This window comes from Porites lutea, chromosome 2, assembly GCF_958299795.1.
Source record: "Porites lutea chromosome 2, jaPorLute2.1, whole genome shotgun sequence".
NCBI classification, from domain to species: Eukaryota; Metazoa; Cnidaria; class Anthozoa; order Scleractinia; family Poritidae; genus Porites; species Porites lutea.
Window position 1 is genome coordinate 8,974,797 of NC_133202.1, and position 22,868 is coordinate 8,997,664.

At 41.0% G+C, this 22,868-nt stretch overlaps 1 protein-coding gene and 1 pseudogene across 1 annotated transcript; one reads left to right on the top strand and one right to left on the bottom strand.

Moving 5' to 3' along the window:
- Positions 1-10,392: 10,392 nt before the first annotated feature.
- On the top strand, positions 10,393-22,318 carry LOC140925589 (uncharacterized; annotated as a pseudogene).
- On the bottom strand, positions 11,528-15,361 carry LOC140927651 (uncharacterized). Its single transcript, XM_073377326.1, has 5 exons — positions 15,188-15,361; positions 14,944-15,055; positions 14,572-14,833; positions 14,025-14,301; positions 11,528-13,596 (listed from the first exon to the last, which is right to left on the bottom strand). Exons 1-5 carry the CDS (start codon positions 15,293-15,295, stop codon positions 12,235-12,237), a joined length of 2,121 nt encoding a protein of 706 aa, XP_073233427.1. The 5' UTR covers positions 15,296-15,361; the 3' UTR covers positions 11,528-12,234.
- Positions 22,319-22,868: the final 550 nt, after the last annotated feature.

Below are 22,868 nucleotides of genomic sequence, written 5' to 3' on the forward strand. Positions count from 1 at the left end.
TCGTTTGTACAATTTAGGGAGTTTAAGATCCAACGACGCGGACGACAACTAGAACATCAAAGAAACAATAGGTTTAATTAGCAAAACAACAACTTCGCACGTGCAACACACTTTTTTATTCATTTCTTTCCTGTTTTTTCACGATTACGACGTGAAAATGCCTAATTTCGCGTTTTATGGAGGACGTAAATAAGCAACGACGAAATTTTATTTCTCTTTCTGAGCTTGAATATGGTCCCTTGAAATTCAGCTTTAGGAGGGTTCTCCTACAGTTGACAAAGTAGGTGGGTAGGAATAATCGCTATAAAGACTGAAAAAAATAAACATCAAACCAGAAATTGCTCTCTTCAAACTGTAAATTATAAATGATCCTGAGAGAATATTCAGTGTGTTAAGGATTTCCCTGCTCTACTGTTAGCTCTATACAAGAGAGGAAGGGCGATTCTTTTTTAATTTCGGTTTCGCTGACACAGCTTTCGCAGAAATCTCGCTGTAGTCGTTTTCGTCGACAAAAGGAATAGCAAAATCGCTCTCCGCGTCTTCCCCCATTTTGTTCTGCGTCATTTCGTGAAGGACGCGTGGCTCTCAGCGTGGGTCATCCACGCGGAACACATTCGCGCTATGTGATTGGTTGTTGTTTAATCCCCCTCGAGATCTGTGGTGTTAAAAATAACCGAATTACCTATGGAATAGGGTGTATATGGGGGATGGTCTCTCTGTCCCCTTTATAGTCTCTTGTTAAATATCAATAGTAATTAAGTCAGTTTGGTAACTTGTGCATGATCATTGTTCAGTTCTAAACTAATCCCTGTAATGAGAGGGCATTAAAATTGTAGTTGGTGTATATGCATGGAAAGCATAACTGTCTTATGATATTTTATTTTCTTATCCGTGGTGCTTTTCTCATCATCCTCGGTGCGATAATTTATGCAAGTGACCTTATATTGGGTTCTTTATCCAAGGTACTCAGTACTTTCCACACTATACCCGGTGTGCAAGCCATTACACTCACTGCTACCCCCTTTATACTCGGTGTGTTTGCTATTATATTCGGTGCTTAGATCAATTTAAGCGGTGTAGCTTTCTTTATATTCGGTGGCTAGTTTTTCATGCTCAGTGCTTTTTTCGTAGTCAGTTTGCACCTGCACATAAAAATTATGCGAAACTGGAAATCATGCAAACATTTTACTACTCGGTGCAAACAACTTGCTACTCGATAGAGCATATATCGAAAAATCGTCCTAAAATGGTCTCGACAAGTAAATTATACTTAACTTTGCGAAAGAAACTATTGTTTGTATCCGTGTTAAGGAAAGCGTGACGAACCCCCTAAGAACGTCTGCGTGGGAGGCTTGCCGTCTCCGTCACGACCCACAAAGGTTCATGAGTAGAACTGGGACGGTCGAGTACGCATCTCGTGAGAGAGATGAATCAAAACCTGGGATGAAAACACTGCTTCCTTTTCTGAAAAACATTATGGAAGAGAGCGACTTGAATAATTTTTAAGTCCTCATAGTTTTCTTCGATCCTTGCTATGGCTCCATAAGGCAATTTCAATAAGTTTATCGCGATTCGGAGGCGATCGAAGGTCCGATTTTAGGCGGCGATTTCCTTCTTCTCAACAGATTTTATGTACTGTTTTGTGCGGTGTTTACATGTATATTTTTTATCCCAGAGTGAAAGAGATCTGTAGATCATACCCGAATTTGCTTAATTCGTCCATTTGTAATGTTTGATGGACTTTATTATCTTGCATCGTATTCATGACAATTATATCTTCATCGACTAGTTTATACTATTTTGCAAACAGTGCCTGTTTGTAATCCGTATAAACAAATAAATCTTCTATCAGGCATGGGATAAGCAGACCAAAAGAGCCGTACAGCTCAATAATTCCCATAATGGGAATTTCACCGAAGCTACGGTCGCAGAGATAAACCGGCACGATCGCTTTACGGTCGTTTTGATCCAAAGTCGTTTCGATACAAGTCGATTCGATACAAACTGAAATCGTTTCGATCCATCTTCAAAGTCGGTTCGATTCAACCAACTTACTGTATTAAACAAGTCCCAAATTCATCTTTTCAACAGGCACGGCAAAGATCCATCAACTGCTCCCGTTCCAAAGTCGATTGAAAGTCGAAATTCCCAGCCAGGCTAGGCGGGAAGAACGGCTGAACCGTTTCAAGTTAAAAAAGACGTTCCTAATTGATTCAGACGCCGAATTTTTAATGTACTTAATTCAATGTATTAGGTTCCACTCATGAAAAGTTCGGCTTTTCTGAACCAGGCGTAAGAACCTTCCTTTAGAACATACTTTTAAAAAACATTTACCTCAGGCTGAGAGTCAAGTAAAAACATTTTTAGACTTATTTTGGCGATTTTTATCCGGGGAATGCAAACGCACGCGAGAAAGTCGCTTTCCTCCCCCAAATACCCTTGTCTACAAGGCCAGAAGTTATATGCTTCTGACAATACTTACAGTTAAGTTTGCGAACCTTTCTCCTTTTGTCTTGTTAACATTTTGATTCAAAGCATTATTTGATCTCCAAAAACTATTTTCAGATATATAACTAAAATTATTAACTGTTGTGTTGTGGACGTTGTCTTGGCCTTTTACTTAAAAACGTCAAAATATTTTTAGATACAAGCAAGTTATAAGGTCTTGTAATGTGGTAGAGACAATGTTTCTGAGAACATGAGAACTGGTTTTTTTCCAGTTTAGAGATTCTTCAGGAGCCAGAAGCACGTAAGGATTACTGAGCTGAAATGGAGAGGTTTTAAGTATCTTGAAACTTTTTAACGCTTAATATTTATCTGCTGATTTGTTGAGACGATTGAAGGTAAACAATTACTTCAGCCTTTCCACAGTAACGTCAAACTCAGTTACTAAGTAATCAAGACACTTTCCCCATTTCTACACATCTACAGTAAGCAACATGTCAAGATAGACGGTAACCTGTCAGATTGGCAAATTATGAAGTGTGGAGTTCCTCAAGGTTCGATCTTGGGCCCCCTTCTCTTCAATATATACATGAATGATGCGAATTTTTCAGATATTTCGTGCTCCTTAAGAAATCTATGGCGATGACACTACGGGGTACTCTTCAAGCCCTTGTTTATCCACCTTGCAAATAAATCTACAAAACAACCTTGATCTACTCGTTTCCTGGTTTTGTAAGAACTTCCTGGCGATTAACCATAGTAAATCTCAATCCATCGTCTTCAATAGAGCAACTCTACCAACGCCCTTTGTTATTGACAGCAATGAACTGGATTACGTTCCACAGATCAAGCTCCTTGGTGTAATTATCGATAATTCACTCTCTTTTAAAGCACATATTAAAGAAATTTGCCGGAAAGTGAACACAAAAGTTTCAATTCTTCGTCGCATTCGTAAAATTATACCCTCAGATATTATGATTAAACTGTACAAAGCATTCATTCTGCCTCACTTTGAATACGCATCACCATTGTTCATAGGTCTAAGTAAAGGTTTGTCTGCAAAACTAGAATCAACCAACGCATTTGCTCTTAGGACTCTTCTTAACTACTCTAAATCGACTGCTTATGAAGAGCTACTTAAAACTGTACATATCAAGAGCTTGGAACATCGACGCATAGAACAAGCACTGATACTCGTATACAGTAGCATTTATAACCAGGCACCGAACTACATTCGGGAAATGTTTTTACTGCGAAGCAATGGTTACAGCCTACAGGGCCATCTTAAGGTTGTTCTTCCAAGACCGACCTCATCTTATATGCAACATTCTTTCACGTACCAGGCTGGCAAACAATGGAACAATCTACCAGACAAAATAAGGATGTCGGAGTCCCTCTCTATTTTTAGGAAAAACTTACAAAACATACAGTTGTCTTCATTGTATAACTGCAACTGTGTATTTTGTAAATAGACAATCTGATTACCAATATTTTCTCTTTTTAAATTATTATTATTTTTTAGTTGATTTAATTTCTCTATTTCTTATTTTTATTTATCACTTGTACATGTACATTATGTAAATTATTACGTTGCAATTTTTATGGCACATTTGCATTTAAACGAGCTATCGCTCATATGCGATATGTGGTTAAATAAAATTACTTACTTACTTACTTACTTACTTAAGGAGCTTATCAAGAAATATTTCCACATTTCCCCACTTCCATAGTTTATTGAAAACCAAACGGTATTCATACATTAGATTCACTAGACACTTCCACACATTCCTTTCACATTCCTTCCACACATTCCGTGCGCTAGGGCGCACCAGCTTGAAAACAAAGGGCTCTTTGTTTTCTGCAATAGCTTAGTCGGTAAATTTGAAAGACAAAAGCAATGTTTCTAATACTAGCTGTCGCAATCAAATGATATTAAAACTTAAAAATCAAAACATGGCTGCTTCCAAGGCTGTGGCTTTTCAAAGTCTCGCGTGTGTGTGGTTTTGTGTATCAACTGCTGCCTCTGTACAGAACTGTACTCTAGTTAACTGTAAAGTATTGCCGGTTGGAGAAAATATCGCATCAGAATTCAGGCCAAAGGCTTCTGAGGAAGGTGTGAGATTAATCTACTTGAATCTAAAGATCGGTAACAACAGCTACAATCCGCTGGAGTTGCAAGACGAGTTTCAACCCGACAGATGGGTGTGGGCTCGGTCAAATAAGGAACCCATGCTTTCTTTGCCGTATGACTACGACATTTTATCACTGGGCCTGCTCAATTACCAAGTGCGAAGCATGACAGTGCCTCTGAGAGATGAACCGAGTGGATGCCTTGCGGGATTAAACTCAACATGTCAGAACATGGCCGTCGGAAGAGCACTGTTGGACAATGTAACAAGTGAAGGCGGCAACACTGGGGTGGTCTGTGTTGCAGTGATAGCTATAGGCGAAATTGTACGTGAGTATGATGACACCTGGTCTATAAAGTATCATTGTTGCAGGCTCAATGCGTCAAGCATTAACTGTGATCTTCCTGTCGAGGGTAGCAACTGGTATCAAGCGATAGGAAACTTTCTGATTTTCTTAGCTGGGGTCCTAACTTTATATTTTCCTGCACTTCCTCTGCTGTTGCCAGACTGTATTTTCGATCTTCAGTATGTATGTGACAAGGAAGGGAACACTGATGAACTAACTATTCATGCAAGAAGTAGATACGAGGAAATTCCTGATATTCCTGTTGTGGAAGAAGACAGACTGAAGTCATCTCAGGTCTTAGATGAAATTCCTGTAGATGACGCCAGTCCGGTAACCTGTTCAACGGCTTTACTGGGATGTGTTCAGGGGCTGCCCGATGTAAAGATGTCGTTTAACCTTAAGTTAGCGGTTTTGCTGCTTTGTATTTTTCCAATTGGCTTCTATGTAAATGTCGGTTTATTCTTTGTCCTCAAGGAGAAATATTTCGATGAAATCTTAAGGAAGGCTCCACCGGGAACTGCATTTGAACCTGAGGTTTTTTTCACTATCTTCATATTGCCTCCTAATGGACCCTTTACATACTTTTTAGCAGCCTTACTAACTTTAACGTGTTTGATAGCAGTTTTGATTTTAAGGCCAACGGATTTATTCCTCAACCAGGATTTTAAGTGTTGGCAATGTAAATTCGCCAATTGCCTTTTCTCTTTACCTAATACAGCAGAAAACGAAGATTCTGTTAGTATTGGAGATAAAATGGTCCATCACTTAAATATTATCCAGAAAGTGGCATACTTGCTGACGTTTAAATTTCTTAACCAATATAAGAGCGGTCTACAGAAATTAGGAAACATTTCTACCTGTTACTTAAAGGTGAATCATAACGGATCACGAATAAGACACGCTATTTTTACGTTGTGGATTCTATTTTCCAGTTTGGTCACGCTGCTTCTTGCGAGTCTTGTTTGGGTAGTAATTTCTTCGTTTATCTTTTCTGTTTCATTACTACTTAATCTATTTTTATTTTCACCATTTCTTACTTTGTTCATGATCAGCATGACGAATATTGCAGCCAAGATCGTCAAACTAATTTCGGATCACATTACCAGCATACTAGTACTGTTAATATTTTTCTTTGGGCTTTTTATTCTTTTTACTGTAGTATACTTGTTCTTGATTCAAATTACAGTCTTTATTCCAGTATTAATGCTGTGTTCCTTTTTCGTCGGAATATTAGGATTCACAATCATGGGATTAGTTCTAAACGTTGAAACTGTAACTCCTTATGTAGCTTTCTTCGTCGTTGTCGTAACAAATATTTACTTCTGCTACACTAATTTGCAGAAGAGTTACATGGAAGTCAAAGGATTTATCTTAAAATATTGGCAACAGGAAATGCAAGCAACCCTTAACAGCGAACATAGTACAATTCCAGCCAAGCTGTTTTGGTTCGTAAGTGATAAAGTGTTTCCTGTTAAAACTAAAATCTGCCTAATGCTTGGTGAGGTGGCTGTTATTGTCACCTTTCTGTTTTTGACGATATCTTCAATTATTTTCTTCAAAAATGAGTATAAAATTTCGACGCTTGTTTCCACCATTGCCGTTTTTTTAAGTGGGGCCATTCCCAGCGTGTTTTTTAAGGGGCTAACAAAAGGCAAGAAGTTTACTGGCCGGAGGAAGATCAAACTGGAAAAGAAAATTAAGGAGGTAGTAACAGAGTACGTTCAAGAAAATAACTGTGTTGGTGTAAACAGAGAAAGCGAAGAGGGAAGTTCGGTTGTATCATTAGGCACCTAAATGTCATGAAAAAAGAAAGCCATTCAGTTGCGCAAGTCGGATAAAGCAATTCCTCATGATAAAAATATTTTGGGGTTACATTTATAGTTTCTTTAAAGCTGAGATTCTTGTAAAAGAATTATTATTAAGGGAAGCGTCATTTAATGAAAGTAAGCTGAACATCAAAACCGTGGGTAGAAAACAAAGAGTTCAGTGGCCGGATCTTTAAAAAAGATCTGGATCAATAAAAATTAGACGCATTTGACTTGAACCAGAAGAAAAATGATCATCAAGGAATTGACGGTGAAAATGATGATACAATTATATAGGATATAGATATTTTGATGTTTGGTCTCATTTTGTTTTGATCTTTAAATCTTGGCCTTGGATTAGTTTCCAACGAAAGCTTGGTCTGCCTGCGATTTTCATAAAATTTCTGTTGCGATATGTTATCGGTAGAAGCCCTTATCGGTAAAGAAGAAAGTAACCGATCATATCATAATATCAAAACTGGCTAGCCAAGCACCAAGGTGCTAGAGATGCGTAAGAGAGTATTTAAAAAGTTTGGTCTCAATATCAGTGCTGTAATTTTTAATTTTTGTTACGTAATTTTCTGTAATTGTTTTTTAAACGTTAGGAATTATGCCTATTAACAGTGTTTATCAGTCAGAAAGGTCTAGGTTCTTTTAGCTGAAAGAAGATATAATAACTTCCTTAACTCAGTTTTGTTTTTAAATTTCCAGATTGATTGTTTAATTAAATATCAATAGTTATTAAGTCAGCTTTGTTACGTGTATAAAATACTATTCAGTTCTAAACTGATCTGTAATGAGAGGACATAAAAATTGTTGTTGGAGTAGCTAAAAGACATTAACTATGAAGACGTGCGTCCAATAGAGAAGAATAGAAGGCAGATTTCCCCAAATAAACTCACTTTGGAAAAAAGCGATAGCCTACTAGTATGACCAAGTATGGGAGGACCCTGGATGTATTACTATTTACAACCCTTAGAGAAAAGAATTTACATCCCCTGGATTTAAGATTCTACAACCCCAGGACGTAAGGATCTTTTTTGCTTCTTTTCCGTCAAGCGTGTCTGACACTCCTCGCCAGTTCGCACCCACCTCGCGCTTGCCCTCGCTTGCCAGAAAAACACCTAGAACTACACCTGTTCTCTAGGCTATGCACTGTACCTCTTATTGTCTACAAACAGTTTATTCACGCTTTTTCTTGTTTGAACAGTTATTTGTTTGTTTCTTTAGTTAGTTTCTGGGTTTTTCTTTTGTTTTCAAATTGTCACCGTTCAAAACGTCTAGTCGTTAGCATCAGCACGAAAATTGTGTCCAACAACAGACGAGTAAGCGATAGTATAAGCTGCATGTTGTATATATGCGTTACTGAAAAAAAGGCTAAGAGAACCTGGGGATTCGAAAGGGCCGCGAAACCCATCCGGAGGCTACTACATAACCGCACCCATCCAGGTTCTACTAATTAAGTCCATAGTTTCTTGGGCTAGGTGGTCTAAGCATAATCATCCAGGGCTTGTTGAACAATACTTCAAGGGCGTAAATCCTAAGGTTATACAGTCCAAGGTGTTGAATACTGTGTCGAAAATTGATTCCATGAAATCTGTTAAATCCAGGAGATGTAGTTACATTACTAATTGATCGGCCGTAAAACATCCAGCTTGTAGAATTCTAACTTGCGGGGTTAAATCCAGTGGTACTAAAACCAGGGGTTGTAAAATTCTTATATCCTGGGGTCTTACATCCAGGGGTAAAAAATAGTCTTACAACCAGGGGGACTTAGGTCCAGGGGCTGTAAAAGTCTTATATCGTGGGATCCTAGATTCAGGGATCTTAGATCCGGGGGTACAAAATAGTCTTACAACCAGGGTCTTACATCCAGGGGTAAAAATAGTCTTACAACCAGGGGTTTTAGATCCAGGGACGGTAAAATTCTTATATCCTGGGGTCTTACATCCAGGGATAAAAAAAGTCTTACAACCAGGGGGTCTTAGATCCAGGAACTGTAAAATTCTTGTATCCTGGGGTATTACATCCAGGGTTTAAAACACCCGGGGGTTGTAAAGTCTTACATCCAGGGGTTGTACCCCTTACATGAAGGGATGTTACATCCAGAGGTTGTAAATCCTTACATCCAGGGGTGTTAAAAGTGGCTATTTAAGAGAGGTGATTCATATAAGGGGGTTATTCTTATATCCTCGGCTCATTTTTATGTACGGGGGTTTACCCAGCTCTTGATAATGATCCAAAGTTCTCACAGCAAGAGGTCTTCCGATCAGGAGTCTTACATCCAAGGGTCTTACAACCAGGAGTCTTACATCCAGGACGTAGATCCAGGGATCTTACGTTCAGGGGTCTGAGGACCAGGGGTCTTACGACCAAGGGCCACGTCCAGGGTTTTTACGACCAGGAGTTTTACTTCCAAGGGTCTTACGACCTGGAGTCTTACATGCAGGGGTGTTAGGACCAGGGGCCTTAACTCTAAGAGTCTACAGACCAGGGGTCTTACGACCAGGGGTGTTACACCAAGGGAAGTAACGGCCAGGGGTCTTACGTCCACGGATCTTAGGACCAGGGGTCTTACATCCATGATTCCTGCGAACTGGGGTCTTACGACCGGGGATCTTACATACAGGGGTCTTACGACCAGGAGTCTTACGTCCGGGGGTCCTACCACCAGGGCTCCTACATCCAGGGGTCCTACGTCCAAGGGTTGTACCATCAGGGGTCTTAAATACAGGAGCTAGAGTTTTACAGTTGGTGGAATATCATCCTCTAGGTTAGATTTTCTCAGATCCCTTCGCTTCTCATTTCCGGTTACAGTAGTAGGCCCCAGCGCAAGCGAAGGTCGATCGGGCCCCCGCTCTCTCGTTTTTTGCCGCAGACAACATGGAAATCATCCCATTCGCGCCCGAGAGGAATTTTGAGTTCGACTATTGGTAAAATCTACCTCTGGGTGAGTGTAGTACCGAATAGGACTTTCGTTGACAGTGACTGACATTTCGTCAACCTTTGCGGTAGTTACCAAAGTGAGTTGTATCACGTCAGGTGATCATGATATTAAGCTCTGGTTATTGACCTGATTGGTCAAAAAAACTATTTTGCCTATATTGCCTCAGATAAGTCTAACTCTTTTTATTTTTATGGACAGAAATTACTCAGGTCATTTTATTTTTTCAAGTTTTCCGTAATGGTTAATCAACAACCAAGTCGGTTTAACATTGCCGTGTGTCAGGAATCAACCACCACAAAGCGTTCGTCTGACTCATATATTTCTGGGTTACAGTGTCTTAGACATTTAGGCTATTTATAGATTCATCTTTTCACGTAATCATATGGAATCATAACAGGGTGACTAATGTAATGGCGGCGTCTCCGGTGGGAAGAAGTTACAATCCTTCTTTAAGAAGGCCTAGCTTATCTCTTGGAGTGGGCACGACAGACACTTTGCTTTAGCCGAGGAGAGATCAATGTCTAAAGTACTAATTAGCGGTGACCGCGCAAATGCAGCCAAACTAGCTGCAGGGGAGTGGTGTCAGGCAGCAGTATTCGCAGGCTTACTTAGCCAGAGACTGCGTGACTACAAAACCCTTTTACTGAGTTTCTTCAAACCGCCCTATTGCGTAACAAGAGTTCCCACAGCTAAACAACGTAGAAAACAAGCCACAAACGCAACGCATGTTGACCTCTTGCGTTTGATAAGTGACCCACTATATTAAATTCTTAAAATATCAGTCTTTGGGGCGGAAATTCGTGAGACCTCACGATCTAGCAAATATGTCCGCTTGCAAGCCAATTGTTCTTCTACTGAGCGTCGCATGTGTGTGCTATTTGGCATCTCCTGCTGCCTCTGAACAGAACTGCAGCGTAAAAAACTGTAAAGTACTGCCAGTTGGAGAGGATCTTGAATCGGAATTTAGGCTGAAGGCCTCCGAGAAGGGCGTAAGAATAATCTACTTGAATCTGAAAATCGGTAACAACAGCTACAGTCCACTGGACTTACCAGATGAGATTCTACCCAACGGTTGGATGTGGGCTCCGTCAATTACTGAACCTATGCTGTCTTTGCCGTTATATTTCGATGTTTTATCCCTGGGACTTCTGAATTATCAAGTGCGAAGCATGACAGTGCCACTCAGAGATGAACCGAGTGGATGCCTTGCGGGCTTGAACTCAACATGTGAGAACATGGCCGTCGGAAGCGCACTGTTGGACAATGTTACAAGAAGCAGTTCCGTAAAGCTATCTCGTAGGACAGAGGTGGTTTGTGTTTTAAGAGTGCATCCACGAAAGGACCAGGCAGGGGCGGCACAAGCCATCTAACCGATTTCGATGAAACTTGGCCAGTTTGAAGGGGTCCGCCCAAAACTACTTCCCTCTAAGTTTAAGGAAATTTGGTCGAAACCGGGGGGAGTTGACCACCCCCCCTTGTTTTTTTTAAAAAAATGACCAAAAAACACCTAAACATTGGTCAAAAGTATTAAAGCTCTACTGCTAAAAGAATTGCATCAAATCTTTTCATATTTTCAGTGAATGTTATCCTACCCAAAGACAATTTATTGTAACTGTTTCGTTCTTCTACGACAAGTTCCTATGACACAAGTCATCTCAGCCAAGACCCCCACTCTCACCCAATAGTGAAAACTGTTGAAATATCCAAAGTTTAGGCCAAAATATCTCCAATGCCGGAGCATGCTTCCAAAAACGGAGCACACCGTCTAGAAGGCGAGACTTCATACTAACAATATCTGCAAAAAAATCTTTGGGAACTCATTTAATTATTCCACAGGAAGGCTGCAAACACGTCGTCCACCACAGGGTACCCGCGTCAATTTTTTCCATTATAACGCGCTACTTCGGTAATTATGGCACAGCAACAGACAAATAATGCCACAAAATGGTTGCACACCATACACTTTGATGAAATAGAACCATTTCTATCTAATAGCTAAAATAAAAAAAACTCGGCCCACCACAGGATACCCACTTCATTTTTTTTTTCATCATAACTCGCTAATTCGGTAATAAAGACATAGCAACAGGTAGAAAATGCAGCAAAATGGTTACACACTATAAAATTTAATGAAATTGAACCATTTCAAAAGCTTTTGTTTGTCTTAAGCCATGAAAATGACAATCGACGGCTTAAAGATGACTTCTATTATTGTATAAGTGAACTTCGTGACGGAACTTACTCATCGCTAAGTGAAACACGAGAGTCACAGAACTCTATCAAAATGCTTACATTGTCTGTATTTGAAGGTTAGAATGATCGTATAATGAAACTGACTTTTGTTCATCTAATAAAGGAATAATACATTTGCTTGAAACTTGCACGCCACATTGCATCTTGATGCAGAAAACTTTATCAGAAAGACCTTGCTATACTGAAAACAAAATCAACTGCGTGTTTTTGTGACTTGTGCCCTAAAGAACTGTCCTTTGTAAGAACTATCAAAGACAAAAGTCAAAATAGATATAATCAAACAGACAAACACTCTCATCGAAAGTAAAGTTACAGTTCTAGCTCCCTCCTGATTTGAAGCCGTGTTCTGATAAGGGGAGCTTCAGCCTCATATGGGTCTTCCTCCTCATCTTCGCTTTCTCCTCCCTCGGGTACCGGTTCTGTTGGCGCTGGCCTCACCTCCTCTCTTCTATGAAGACCCCCACTCCTGTTTAATGCGGCCATTCTTCTGAAATATCCGGAGATCTGGGTAGATGTCAGCCACTCGTCTTTGGTAAATACCTTCGTTCCCTCAGCGGTTCGCACGGACCTCATTCGTGCTGCTACATCCTCAGCCGCTGCTTTATTCCCGGTGTCCTCTCCTTGAAGGAAGACTTCACGCAAAAATTGGCGCACTTTAGTGGTGAAATGAACAGACTTCTTGGTCTTTTTTAATGCCCAGCCCATGTCAGCTGTTGGCAGCGGGTCTTCCGACTGGCTATGGGAAACTGAGGCGGATGCAGATGTGGGCGGCTGAGCTGCTTCCACGTAGCTACCAGAAATTGACTTGCAGGTCTCTGCCCACTTTTTCTTTATCACGTCGTACGTAGACTCTCTCTCTAGCGCGAGAAGGTGTTTCCCGGCATCGAGGTGACGCTGAAGGCTGCTGTGACTTTGGTAAACTTTTATGCAACCCTCCTCTGGGCAGCCAAAGGCCACACGCTCTTCTTCTTCAAGCTGAATCCGTTCTACGGCTATAGGGTCCGTTGGAGGTGCTGCGGGCTGCTGTTCTTGCGTGCTGGAAGATGCTTGGAAGACACCAGTCAGTATGTCAGGACTATTGAATGCCTGGAGAACTTGTAAGTTTGTCGGGTCTTGAGGGGTACCGAGACGCGCTAGCGACGCCGCGGAAAAGACCTTTCCGGGTCCGACATTGTAGGCCCGCCAAGCGATCATCTCTCCACTTTCAGTGAACACGAAGTTGTTCAAAGACTGTATGCCACTCAGCGAGTGCTTGGTCATGTTTTGGGACCTTTCGTCAACCTTGCACACCACTGAGTAGCAGCCTTTGACGCCCCCAAGCGAGTCAATAGCAGCTTTCATGTCACTTGCGGTCTTGACGTCATTGCCTTCATTAATGTAGCGCCTAATGTGGCTCTTCAATGCGGCGGCTCGGCGGTCACATATGTCTTCCCCAGCTTGGGCCTCACTGAAGTCATAACGAGCTATGCGGACACCAACCCGCTGTCCAAGGCTTGGAAGACTGAGAAGAAGAAATGCGCAGTGATAACAGCCTGCGTTGTCAGATCTTAGGAAAGCTTCATTCAGTCTAGGTTTCTGTCGCTTCATGGTGGTTAGTGAATCTTCGATGATGGAGGCAACGCTGAACCAGTTTTGATTGCATTCATCAAATAAGTGGATATATGTACGTGTCTGAAAATCATAATAGTAAAGCATTTTTTATCATGAATAGTGCGCCAAGGGACCTGGTCACAGCCAAGGGCTAATGGAGTATTAACCTGCGCATTTTGACTTGAAACAGAGATAACACCCGGGAAGGTCTGCTTTTTTCGAGAATGTTTATGGCCTTTTATTTGGATTAAAAATGTACTCCGTCCCATGCGCTTTTGCGCGCGCTTACGCGCGTCGCCAACGTTTTATCTTTATATAAGTGTCAAAAGCAGTGAAATGTTGAAATTCACTATTAGGAATTTAAGCTTTCGCGTCTTTTCTCGGCCTGGCATTCTTATCAGTTATCCAATTTTGCAATCGGTTAGCGCAACAAAGACCGCGCTCACGAGAAACTAGTTTATAGTGGTCAGTGAGCGATAAAGACAAAAGAGTAGGCACATGATTTCTACCTCAATTGTTCCATCTTCTGCTTTAGTGATGGCCACCGAGAGATGCCAGGACTTCCCCTTCTTTCCAAACCAGTCGCGCTGCGTTTCGCGAAAGCTGGTGGGAATAAACTTCATCGCCCAGTCTATTATTAGCAGAACCTGTGATGGTTTCAGGCTATCAACAATTTCGCTCTTGGCCGCATCCTGGTGAACTGAACGGAGAACGTGCGACTTCCAATCTTCTATGCTCGGAGCAGCGCAGCTCAAATCATGCTGTAACTCCTCTCGCTTATCAGGACTAAAAAGGGAAAGAGTAGAGCTTGTCAACATCACGGCGCGATAGCGTCAGAAATTTTTCTTTGGAGCCGTTTTATCAAAAAACAATGATGACTCTCTCACTTTTTTCGTAAACTGCGTTTCATTTAAAACATATATGTTCATTAGGTTTAGAACCACACAAAGCAATTTAAAATTTCTAACTGAAACTCATATAAAGCGCCCTGGGGATTAGGTTGTTAGATGACAATAAATGCTAAACTCTGCTATTCTGTCACAAAAATGTTCTTACCTTAGATGTACTTCACCTGAATCCAACGCTAGTTGCAGATCTGAGACAGCATTCTTTAGGTCTTCGCACCGGTCACAGGTTATGGTATGCTGATGTTGGCACTGACCGTTGTACTCTTTCTCTGTCCTACTGAGGGCGAACACTCTGCAGTGATCTGCGCACGGGGATTCGCTGGCTGTGTGGATCTTGAAATCGGTCTTCAGATACTGCCGACCTGCTTTGAGTCGCATTAGAATGTTATCGGCCATTGTGCTATCCAGTCCTGTGATAGAAAAAATACACACAATAATAAATATTGATACTCCGTCAGCTTATTAAAAGTTGTGACAACTCGTGCACCTACAGTAATAATGGAAGGTGTTTGTATCTCACCGGCTTGTTTGAGTTGATGAGTGATGTCTTCAAGAGTGGCGAGCGCCTGTACCCCATCTGTCTGAGTGCTATCAAGACCGGCTAACGATTTCTTTAGTGAAGCCCCACAAACCTGAAGAGAAACAAAATGCTTTCGTTTCAAACTAATTTCTAAATGCAAACCATTACTACTACTACACCACTACTACAACTACAATTAACCCTGATCAAAATTCGTCCTTTACGAACGTTTTATAATCCGTACCTTGATTATATTGAAGAGCGTGGAGCGTCCGAGAGGCTCAAAATTGGACTCTACACAAAAGTTCAGGTACATGCGCACTAGGTGGGAGGATATAAGTGTGCGCACCATGTTCGGGATCTCTAAGCTCTCTCCACTCTCCAGTTTAAGAGTTCTGGTGCCATATGCCACATCTTGAAGAACTTGATGGACTGGACAAGAAGTCAAGAAAGTGGTCAACTTTCACAGCATCCAAACGGCATCTGGTGATCCTTGGTGGGTCAATGGGTTGCCCGGGCTTAGTTTGGAAAGCGTGCTTCCTTGCCTCGTCGATTCTCCATTTTGAGAGACCCGGAATCAAAGCCAATAGCTCGCTCTTCGAGTAGTCGTTCACGAAAAGCGACAGGATCTGTTGTCTCGTGTACCAATTGGCGGCTTCCTCATACAGAATCACCAGTCTGGCAACCAGCGTGTCTTCGACTATACCCTCGGCCGCTTGTAAACGAATCCGCCGTTGCATGACTTGGTGGTAGAGCCAGGAGGCGTTGCCAGGGGCAATGGATTCAAGCACGCCTTCGATAGCCTGCTCCGCTTTTTTCCGGTAGTAGCGCTGGGTTCTGGATGACATAGTAAGAACGTCACATTGGCACTGTGACCTCACCGGGCTGACCCTGCCTTCAGTAGCCATTCTGAGGAAATTATTAAGGTAATAAAGGCGGTGCTGTATTTGAGGGGTGGGCTGCCATTCTGCCGACGTCTCTGCTGCGCCAAGAGACTCCTGGGATCCAGAAGACGTCCGCGACAAAGCGTCTGAATGGCGATCGCTGGGGTCTGAGTCGCGATCGCTATGCTGGAAGAGAAAAAAGCTGTATCTAGGAAATATCTAATTATTCCATCAGTTTGGCATCATTACCGTATAGTCAGCGTGCACAAGTTTTACATTAAAGAATTCCTGTTGGCCGGTATGCTTTGCGCCGGTTGGCTTTGTTTATGAACGCTATATGAATCTGCTCAAACCTCTCTAAGATTAATAACAGGAGTAGAATGAGCTTTGAATAGTAATTGTTACGAGTTATTGATGATTATATTTTATTAAATGTCGCGCTTTATGCTTCAAAGGAAGTTCGATAAATAAGAGTGAGCGACATTCGAAACCACGACCGCAAAGCATACTCGAAGACAGGTATTCTTTGAAAGGAGAAAATTTTATGACTCAACCATATAGTGACTCTCAGTATAACAACCAATTTTAACGAACTATTCCGATTTTATTCAAAGTCTATGCAAATTAGTGTGAGAACCAACATTACGCCCAATGCATCAAGCAACAACGACCCCTCTCCCTCCTTTCCTGATTTGTTCTAAAGATCAGTGGATTATGACAACAATTACAAAGCAAGTGACGCAAACGTCCCACCCCTTTGAAATCAGTAAACTCATTCATACACTGCCGAAGAAGAACTTACCTCACTAATGAGATCTTCTTGGAATCTTACGTGAAGGACAGGGGTAGCAGACAATTGTTCTGATTCTTCTGTAGCAGGCGGTAGTAACTGTGGTGGCTCTACTATTTCCTCTGCAGACTCCGTAGAACATGAAGGTTCTTGAATCTGAGGCTCTGGGTGAGACGTGGACGCCAGTCCGGGATCTTGTACTTCGGAATCCGCGTCAGTAGAACCTAGAGTTCTTAGATGGTCACCACGGCATTGTCTACAAACCCCTGCGTACAAGAATAAACCTAAAATGAGTTTTGGTAGCATTATGGTTTGTTAGTTTGTGGTAACAGGCTGAATAGAACAAACTGTTTGGAACTTTTCCCAAGCAATAAACGGCTTGCCTGCATCCATTTAGGCATTCTAATATTTCCTAGAGGGAGGGATTTTACCAAGCTAGATTCTAAATAGGTTTGTGCCGCCATTCCTAGTCAAAAGAGGCCCCTGTTGGAAGTATTAGTGATTAGTGCTGTAGAAAATACTAGAAGTCCGCGCGATGTGGTAGGCCAGCGTAGGCCATCAGTAAATGTATAATTAGCGGCAATTCCAGTGCGGATTTTAAACAAAAATCTGATAATTTTTCAGTGAGGCGCTTATTTTCACGCCCCGTTCTAGAACACTCATTCTTAACTGACACCGGGCTCTATATTAAAAGGCCTGGCCCTGAGGTTTCGCCAAAAAAAAATCTGTATAATCACTGTAGCTTTTGAGAGAATTGCCCTATCCCCCGCCCCTCCTGGAGAAAAATTACCGATTAGAAGCAGGAACCTATAACTATGGGCTACCGTTAGAACGTAACTAGCTAAGATACAAAAAGGAAAACAACGGAAGGGCAAATTGACCTGGTAAATTTAAAAATAGATTAAAACTCTTGTAGATCAAAATTCACCACACAATCGCTTATTTGTTTGTTTGTTTGTTATTCTTTTGCGAAATAAATATCATACCCTATAACTCATAATTAATTTCTTACAAGATCTTCCATCCTTCCCCCCACCCCTGCCAAAAAAAAAGAAAGAAAAAAAAACTCCTTTCCACTTGTGTATATATTAATAAAACAATTGACTAAACTTGTGTATTAGTCAATCATTTGCCCCATGTAAGGGAATCCGGATTCCGGAATCCTAGAAAATTTTGCTAGTGGAATCCGGAATCCCACTAATGATTGAAAAAGAACCCAAGTCCCCTGACAAATACTGGAATACAGTGATTGGAATCCTGTCTTGATTCCCTTACATGAGGCTTAATCATCAAGAAACCAAAGCATGTATAAGTACCGTATTTACCTTCAGTGATCACGCTTACCTGAGCCTACGGGAACCAAAACGTCCCACGTTTCCTTTATCTCTTTCGACATTTTCAAGTTCACCCCTCTGGACACTTTACCCTTACGGCGACCATGAAGCGGATGCTGGCATTTTCTTGAAGGACAATACTTTGCTCCAAGTAAAACGCGATGCTTTGGGCAAATAACCATATCCTTACCCTCCTCGTCAAACAAACCGACACGAGCAAGTATCAGCTCTCTCTCAGAGGCTACACATGATTGTGTTGTTTGCAATTCTCTCAAGTGCGCCTTTACATCACTGACGCAAGAATTCAAAGGAAAAAACTGTGTACGATCGGGGTATCTAGTTGATACGTCACACTCACTGGTACAGTGCACGGCAAAAGAGCACGAAAACTGCGACATCGTTTTTAACGAGAGACCTTTTCACCTCTACATCCTATACCTCTAACCGATCGGCACATGTGAGGAACACTTTGAAATATCCATGCGCGTGCACGCTTTTTCCAATCAACGGTCTATTTATAGAAAGCGTGTGAATCTCAACACTGGGCTGTTAGGTCTATTACATATCCTAAGCCCGAATTCAACATTTACGATCGCCAAACCTTTATACATGTAAAATTTAAAGAAGAAAACAAAACAACTCAATTCGTTCGCGTCAATTTGTATTTTTAAAGCGAACGTTTGTTCTGTTTGTAGTTATTATGGAAAATCGAATCAAGCTATCAAATTACAAAGATGTATGCGCTTGCCAGGAAGTAATTTCCAGGGATTAGAAAAAAAGAAGCGTTTGGCTGTAAACAGCCAAACGCTTTTCTCCTTTTTTTCTCCTTTTCAGGCGTATTAGGCAACCGACTTGAGTCGCAAGCAAATCAATTTATTTTCAGAAAAGGGAATTCTTTTGGATAACGTTTTCTGTATCAAGATGCAATGTGGCGTGCAAGATTCAAGCAATTGTACTATTCCTTTACCAGACGAACAAAAGCAAATTTTATTATACAATCATTCTAAAGTTCAAATACAGACAATGTAATTTTGATAGTGTTCTGTGACTCAGGTGTTTGACTTAGCGAAGAGTAAATTTCGTCACGAAGTTCACTTATACAATAATAGAGGCCATCATAAGGCCGCCGATTCTTATTTTCATGGCTTAGGACAAACTAAAGCTTTTGAATTGGTTCAATTTCATTAACGTTTATAGTGTGTAACCATTTTGAGGCATTTTCTGTCTGTTGCTACGTTATCATTACCGAATTAGCGCACTATAATGAAACGAAAAAAAAAAGATTGACGTGGGTACCCTGTGGTGGGCCCTTTTTTTATTTAGGCATTTAGATAGAAATGGTTCTATTTCATTAAAGTGTATGGCGTGTAATCATTTTGTGGCATTGTCTATCCGTTGTTGTGCGATAATTACCGAATTAGCGCGTTATAATGAAAACAAAATTGACACTGGTACCCTGTGGTGGACGACGTGTTTGCAGTCCTCCTGTGGAATAATTAAATGAGTGCCCAAAGATTTTTTTGCAGATATTGTTAGTATGAAGTCCCGTCTTCTAGACGGTATGCTCCGTTTTCTGAAGCATGCTCCGGCATTGGAGATATTTTGGCCTAAACTTTGGATATTTCAACAGTTTTGACTATTGGGTGAGAGGGGGGGTCTTGGCTGAGATGACTTGTGTCATAGGAACTTGTCGTAGAAGAACGAAACAGTTACAATAAATTGTCTTTGGGTAGGATAACATTCACTGAAAATATGAAAAGATTTGATGCAATTCTTTTAGCAGTAGAGCTTTAATACTTTTGACCAATGTTTAGGTGTTTTTTGGTCATTTTTTAAAAAAAAACAAGGGGGGGTGTCAACTCCCCCCGGTTTCGACCAAATTTCCTTAAACTTGGAGTGAAGTAGTTTTGGGTGGACCTCTTCAAACTGGCCAAGTTTCATCGAAATCGGTTAGATGGCTTGTGCCGCCCCTGCCTGGTCGTATCGTGAATGCACTCTTAATTATCAAGAAGGAACTTCATTCGAATTACCGGTCTATAAAGTATCATTGCTGTGGTTTTAATGTCTCTAGAATTAACTGTGATTTTCCCGTCGTCAACAGCAACTGGTTCAAAGCAATAGATTCGTTTCTAGTTGTTCTATCGACTTTAGTAATGTTTTATTTCCCGGCGCTCCTTCTACTATTGCCAGACTGTATTGTCAATCTGAAGAATGAATTTGCCAGCGAAAATGACGAGGGAAAGCAACAAACTAATGGCGAACAAGCTGATTCAACTGCTTTGCCCACAGCCGATGGAAATCAGCAACCTCCTGAAAATCAAAACAAGGGAGTAGACAGGGACAACGGCGAAGAACTTCCCACAGCCGACGGAAATCAGCAAACTCCTGACAACGGCGAAGAACTTCCCACAGCCGACGGAAATCAGCAAACTCCTGAAAATCAAAATGAGGGAGTAGACAGGGACAATGGAGAAGAACTTCCCACAGACGACGGAAATCAGCAAACTCCTGAAAATAAAAACGAGGAAGTAGACAGGGACAATGGCGAAGAACTTCCCACAGATGACGCGAGTCCGATAACCTGTTCAAGGCTTTTCCTCCAATGTGTCCAGCAGCTGCCTGGTTTAAAGATGTCGTTTAACGTCAAATTAGCGGTATTACTGTTTTGCATTTATCCATTTCCCGTTTATGTTCAGCTGGGATTTTACCTCAACTCAAAGCAGCAATATATCCACCAACGCCTCACGAAGGTGCCGCCGTGGGAAGGAAATGAAATTTCCGAATTTTCCCTCTTCTTCATAAAGAAAGAAAATACTTTTCATTTAGCCCTAGTGGCTTTCACATTTTTGATGGCTGCTTTGTTTTTAAGACCAAAAGAGTTTTTCCTGCCGAAGGAAGCCTATTGTCTTTTATGTGCAGCAGTTCACCGCTTCTTCCCTGTCGATATACCTGCTCTTCCTACTGAACAACTAAACCGAACTTCTGTTATTCTTGGAGAAAAAATGATTCAGCATATGAAAATACTCCGGGAAGTGGTATATTTTTCGATGTTTAAATATTTTAACCTACAGAATGAATGTCTAAAAATATTGGTTAGTCTTTCCTGCTATTTAAACGGATCACGTCCACTTTCCATTTTATTCCTTATATTTTATACTTTTTATGCACTAATTGTTAGCATTGGATTTGGTGCACTCTGTCTTCTCCTGCTAGTCCCACTGATATTTGGCCTACAATCCTTGTCACCATTAATTACTGTGTACTTTTTCAGCGTGTTGAAAATTAGCATCCAGCTAAAAAAACTTATTCGCTATTTTCCGGCTCAGAGTTTAAAGTTATGCATGTGTATTGTTGTGATTGTTAGTGGATTGTACCTCGGTTTTTTCATATTCGCTTTAATTATCGTAGCAGCAGATTCATTTGGCTTTATTGCTGACTTAATAGGATTTACAATCATGGGTTTAGTTCTAAATATTGAAATTGTAACCCCTTATGTAGCCTTCTTGATCGTTGTCATAACAAACGTCTATTTTTGCTATGCTAACTTCCAAAGAAGTTACATGGAAGTCAAAGGATATATCTTAAAATACTGGCAACAAGAATCGGATACAACCGACAGTGGTGAACAGAATACAATTCCAGAAAATCTGTTTCGGTCAGTGAGTAATCAGGTGCTGCCGGTTAAGAACGAAATTTGCCGAATGTTCGGCCACATAGCTGTCATTCTCATTTTTCTGTTTTTGACGATATCTTCGATTATTTTCTTTGGAAATGAGTATGACATTTCGACCCTAGTGTCCACCATTGCCGTGTTCATAAGTGGGGCCATTCCCAGCTTGTTTTTTTAAGGGGCTGATAGGAGGAAAGAACCTGGTAGGGTGGAGGAAGATCAAACTAGAACGGGAAATTAAAAAGGCAGTGAAAAATTTCAGGTCAGAAAGAGGTCGTGGTGGTATAAACAGTGAACATAATGAAAGAGAAGAAGAAACGTCGGCACAAAATAACAATAACATGACTGTATAATATATTAATGTATAACACAGTCAGCCCAAGCTCATGTTACAAGCTTAATGGCATGGTTGGGCAATTAGGGCGCACTTAGCAGGCACTGTGAACAAATTTTTGAGAGGTCTTGTAAAAAGAATGACTGTTAACTTAAGCTTGGGCTGCCTTGCCTATCATGATACAGCATGTTTTCTTTTGTTGTGAACCCCTAGTACAATTACTAAGAAGTCTCTTTGTAAAACTGCGAAGTAGAGCATGATTTTTAAAATTAAATTACGTTAATTTTGATTTTTAAGGCTTTTAAGATTTAATTTGTCCTATGATTTTAAAAACTACCATGCTGAATAAATCAGTTGGAACCAGTTAAATATCTTTTTAGACAGTGAACTTAATAGGTTGCAATTGTTTCAAAAGTTTCCTTCCTACAGCCACAGTGCCCGGGGAGTACTCAAAAAAAATTTAAGGGGGGCGGACGGCTCCACCCCAAGGTCCAAGGTCCAAGCTCTTACCCTTTGAACGAAAATCTTGTATACCATTTTGGACAGAAAAGGCATCCCGTTTCGTATGCCTTCCATTGAAGAATGGTACCCCTTTTACTTACGCGCTTGACTTCCTTTATGGCTCTTTATTAGATTATTGGATGCGTTTTTAAATAATAAAAAAAACTATACCAAACGCACCACTTCAACAATTATTATTTCGGCCACCAAGAGCAAAACTCACCCGTCACTGAAAGTTACACGAACTAAACTAACAAATGATCGAGATGTCTTTTGCATTATACGCAACAGATCTTGGTGTAAAACTGGCTACCCTTCGGTGCGAGCTCTTTGGCCGGTTATTTAAACGGAGTTTAACCAGTGTTTACCAAAACCGTGTTCTAAGTCTGATTTACAGTTTGCCCAACGCTTT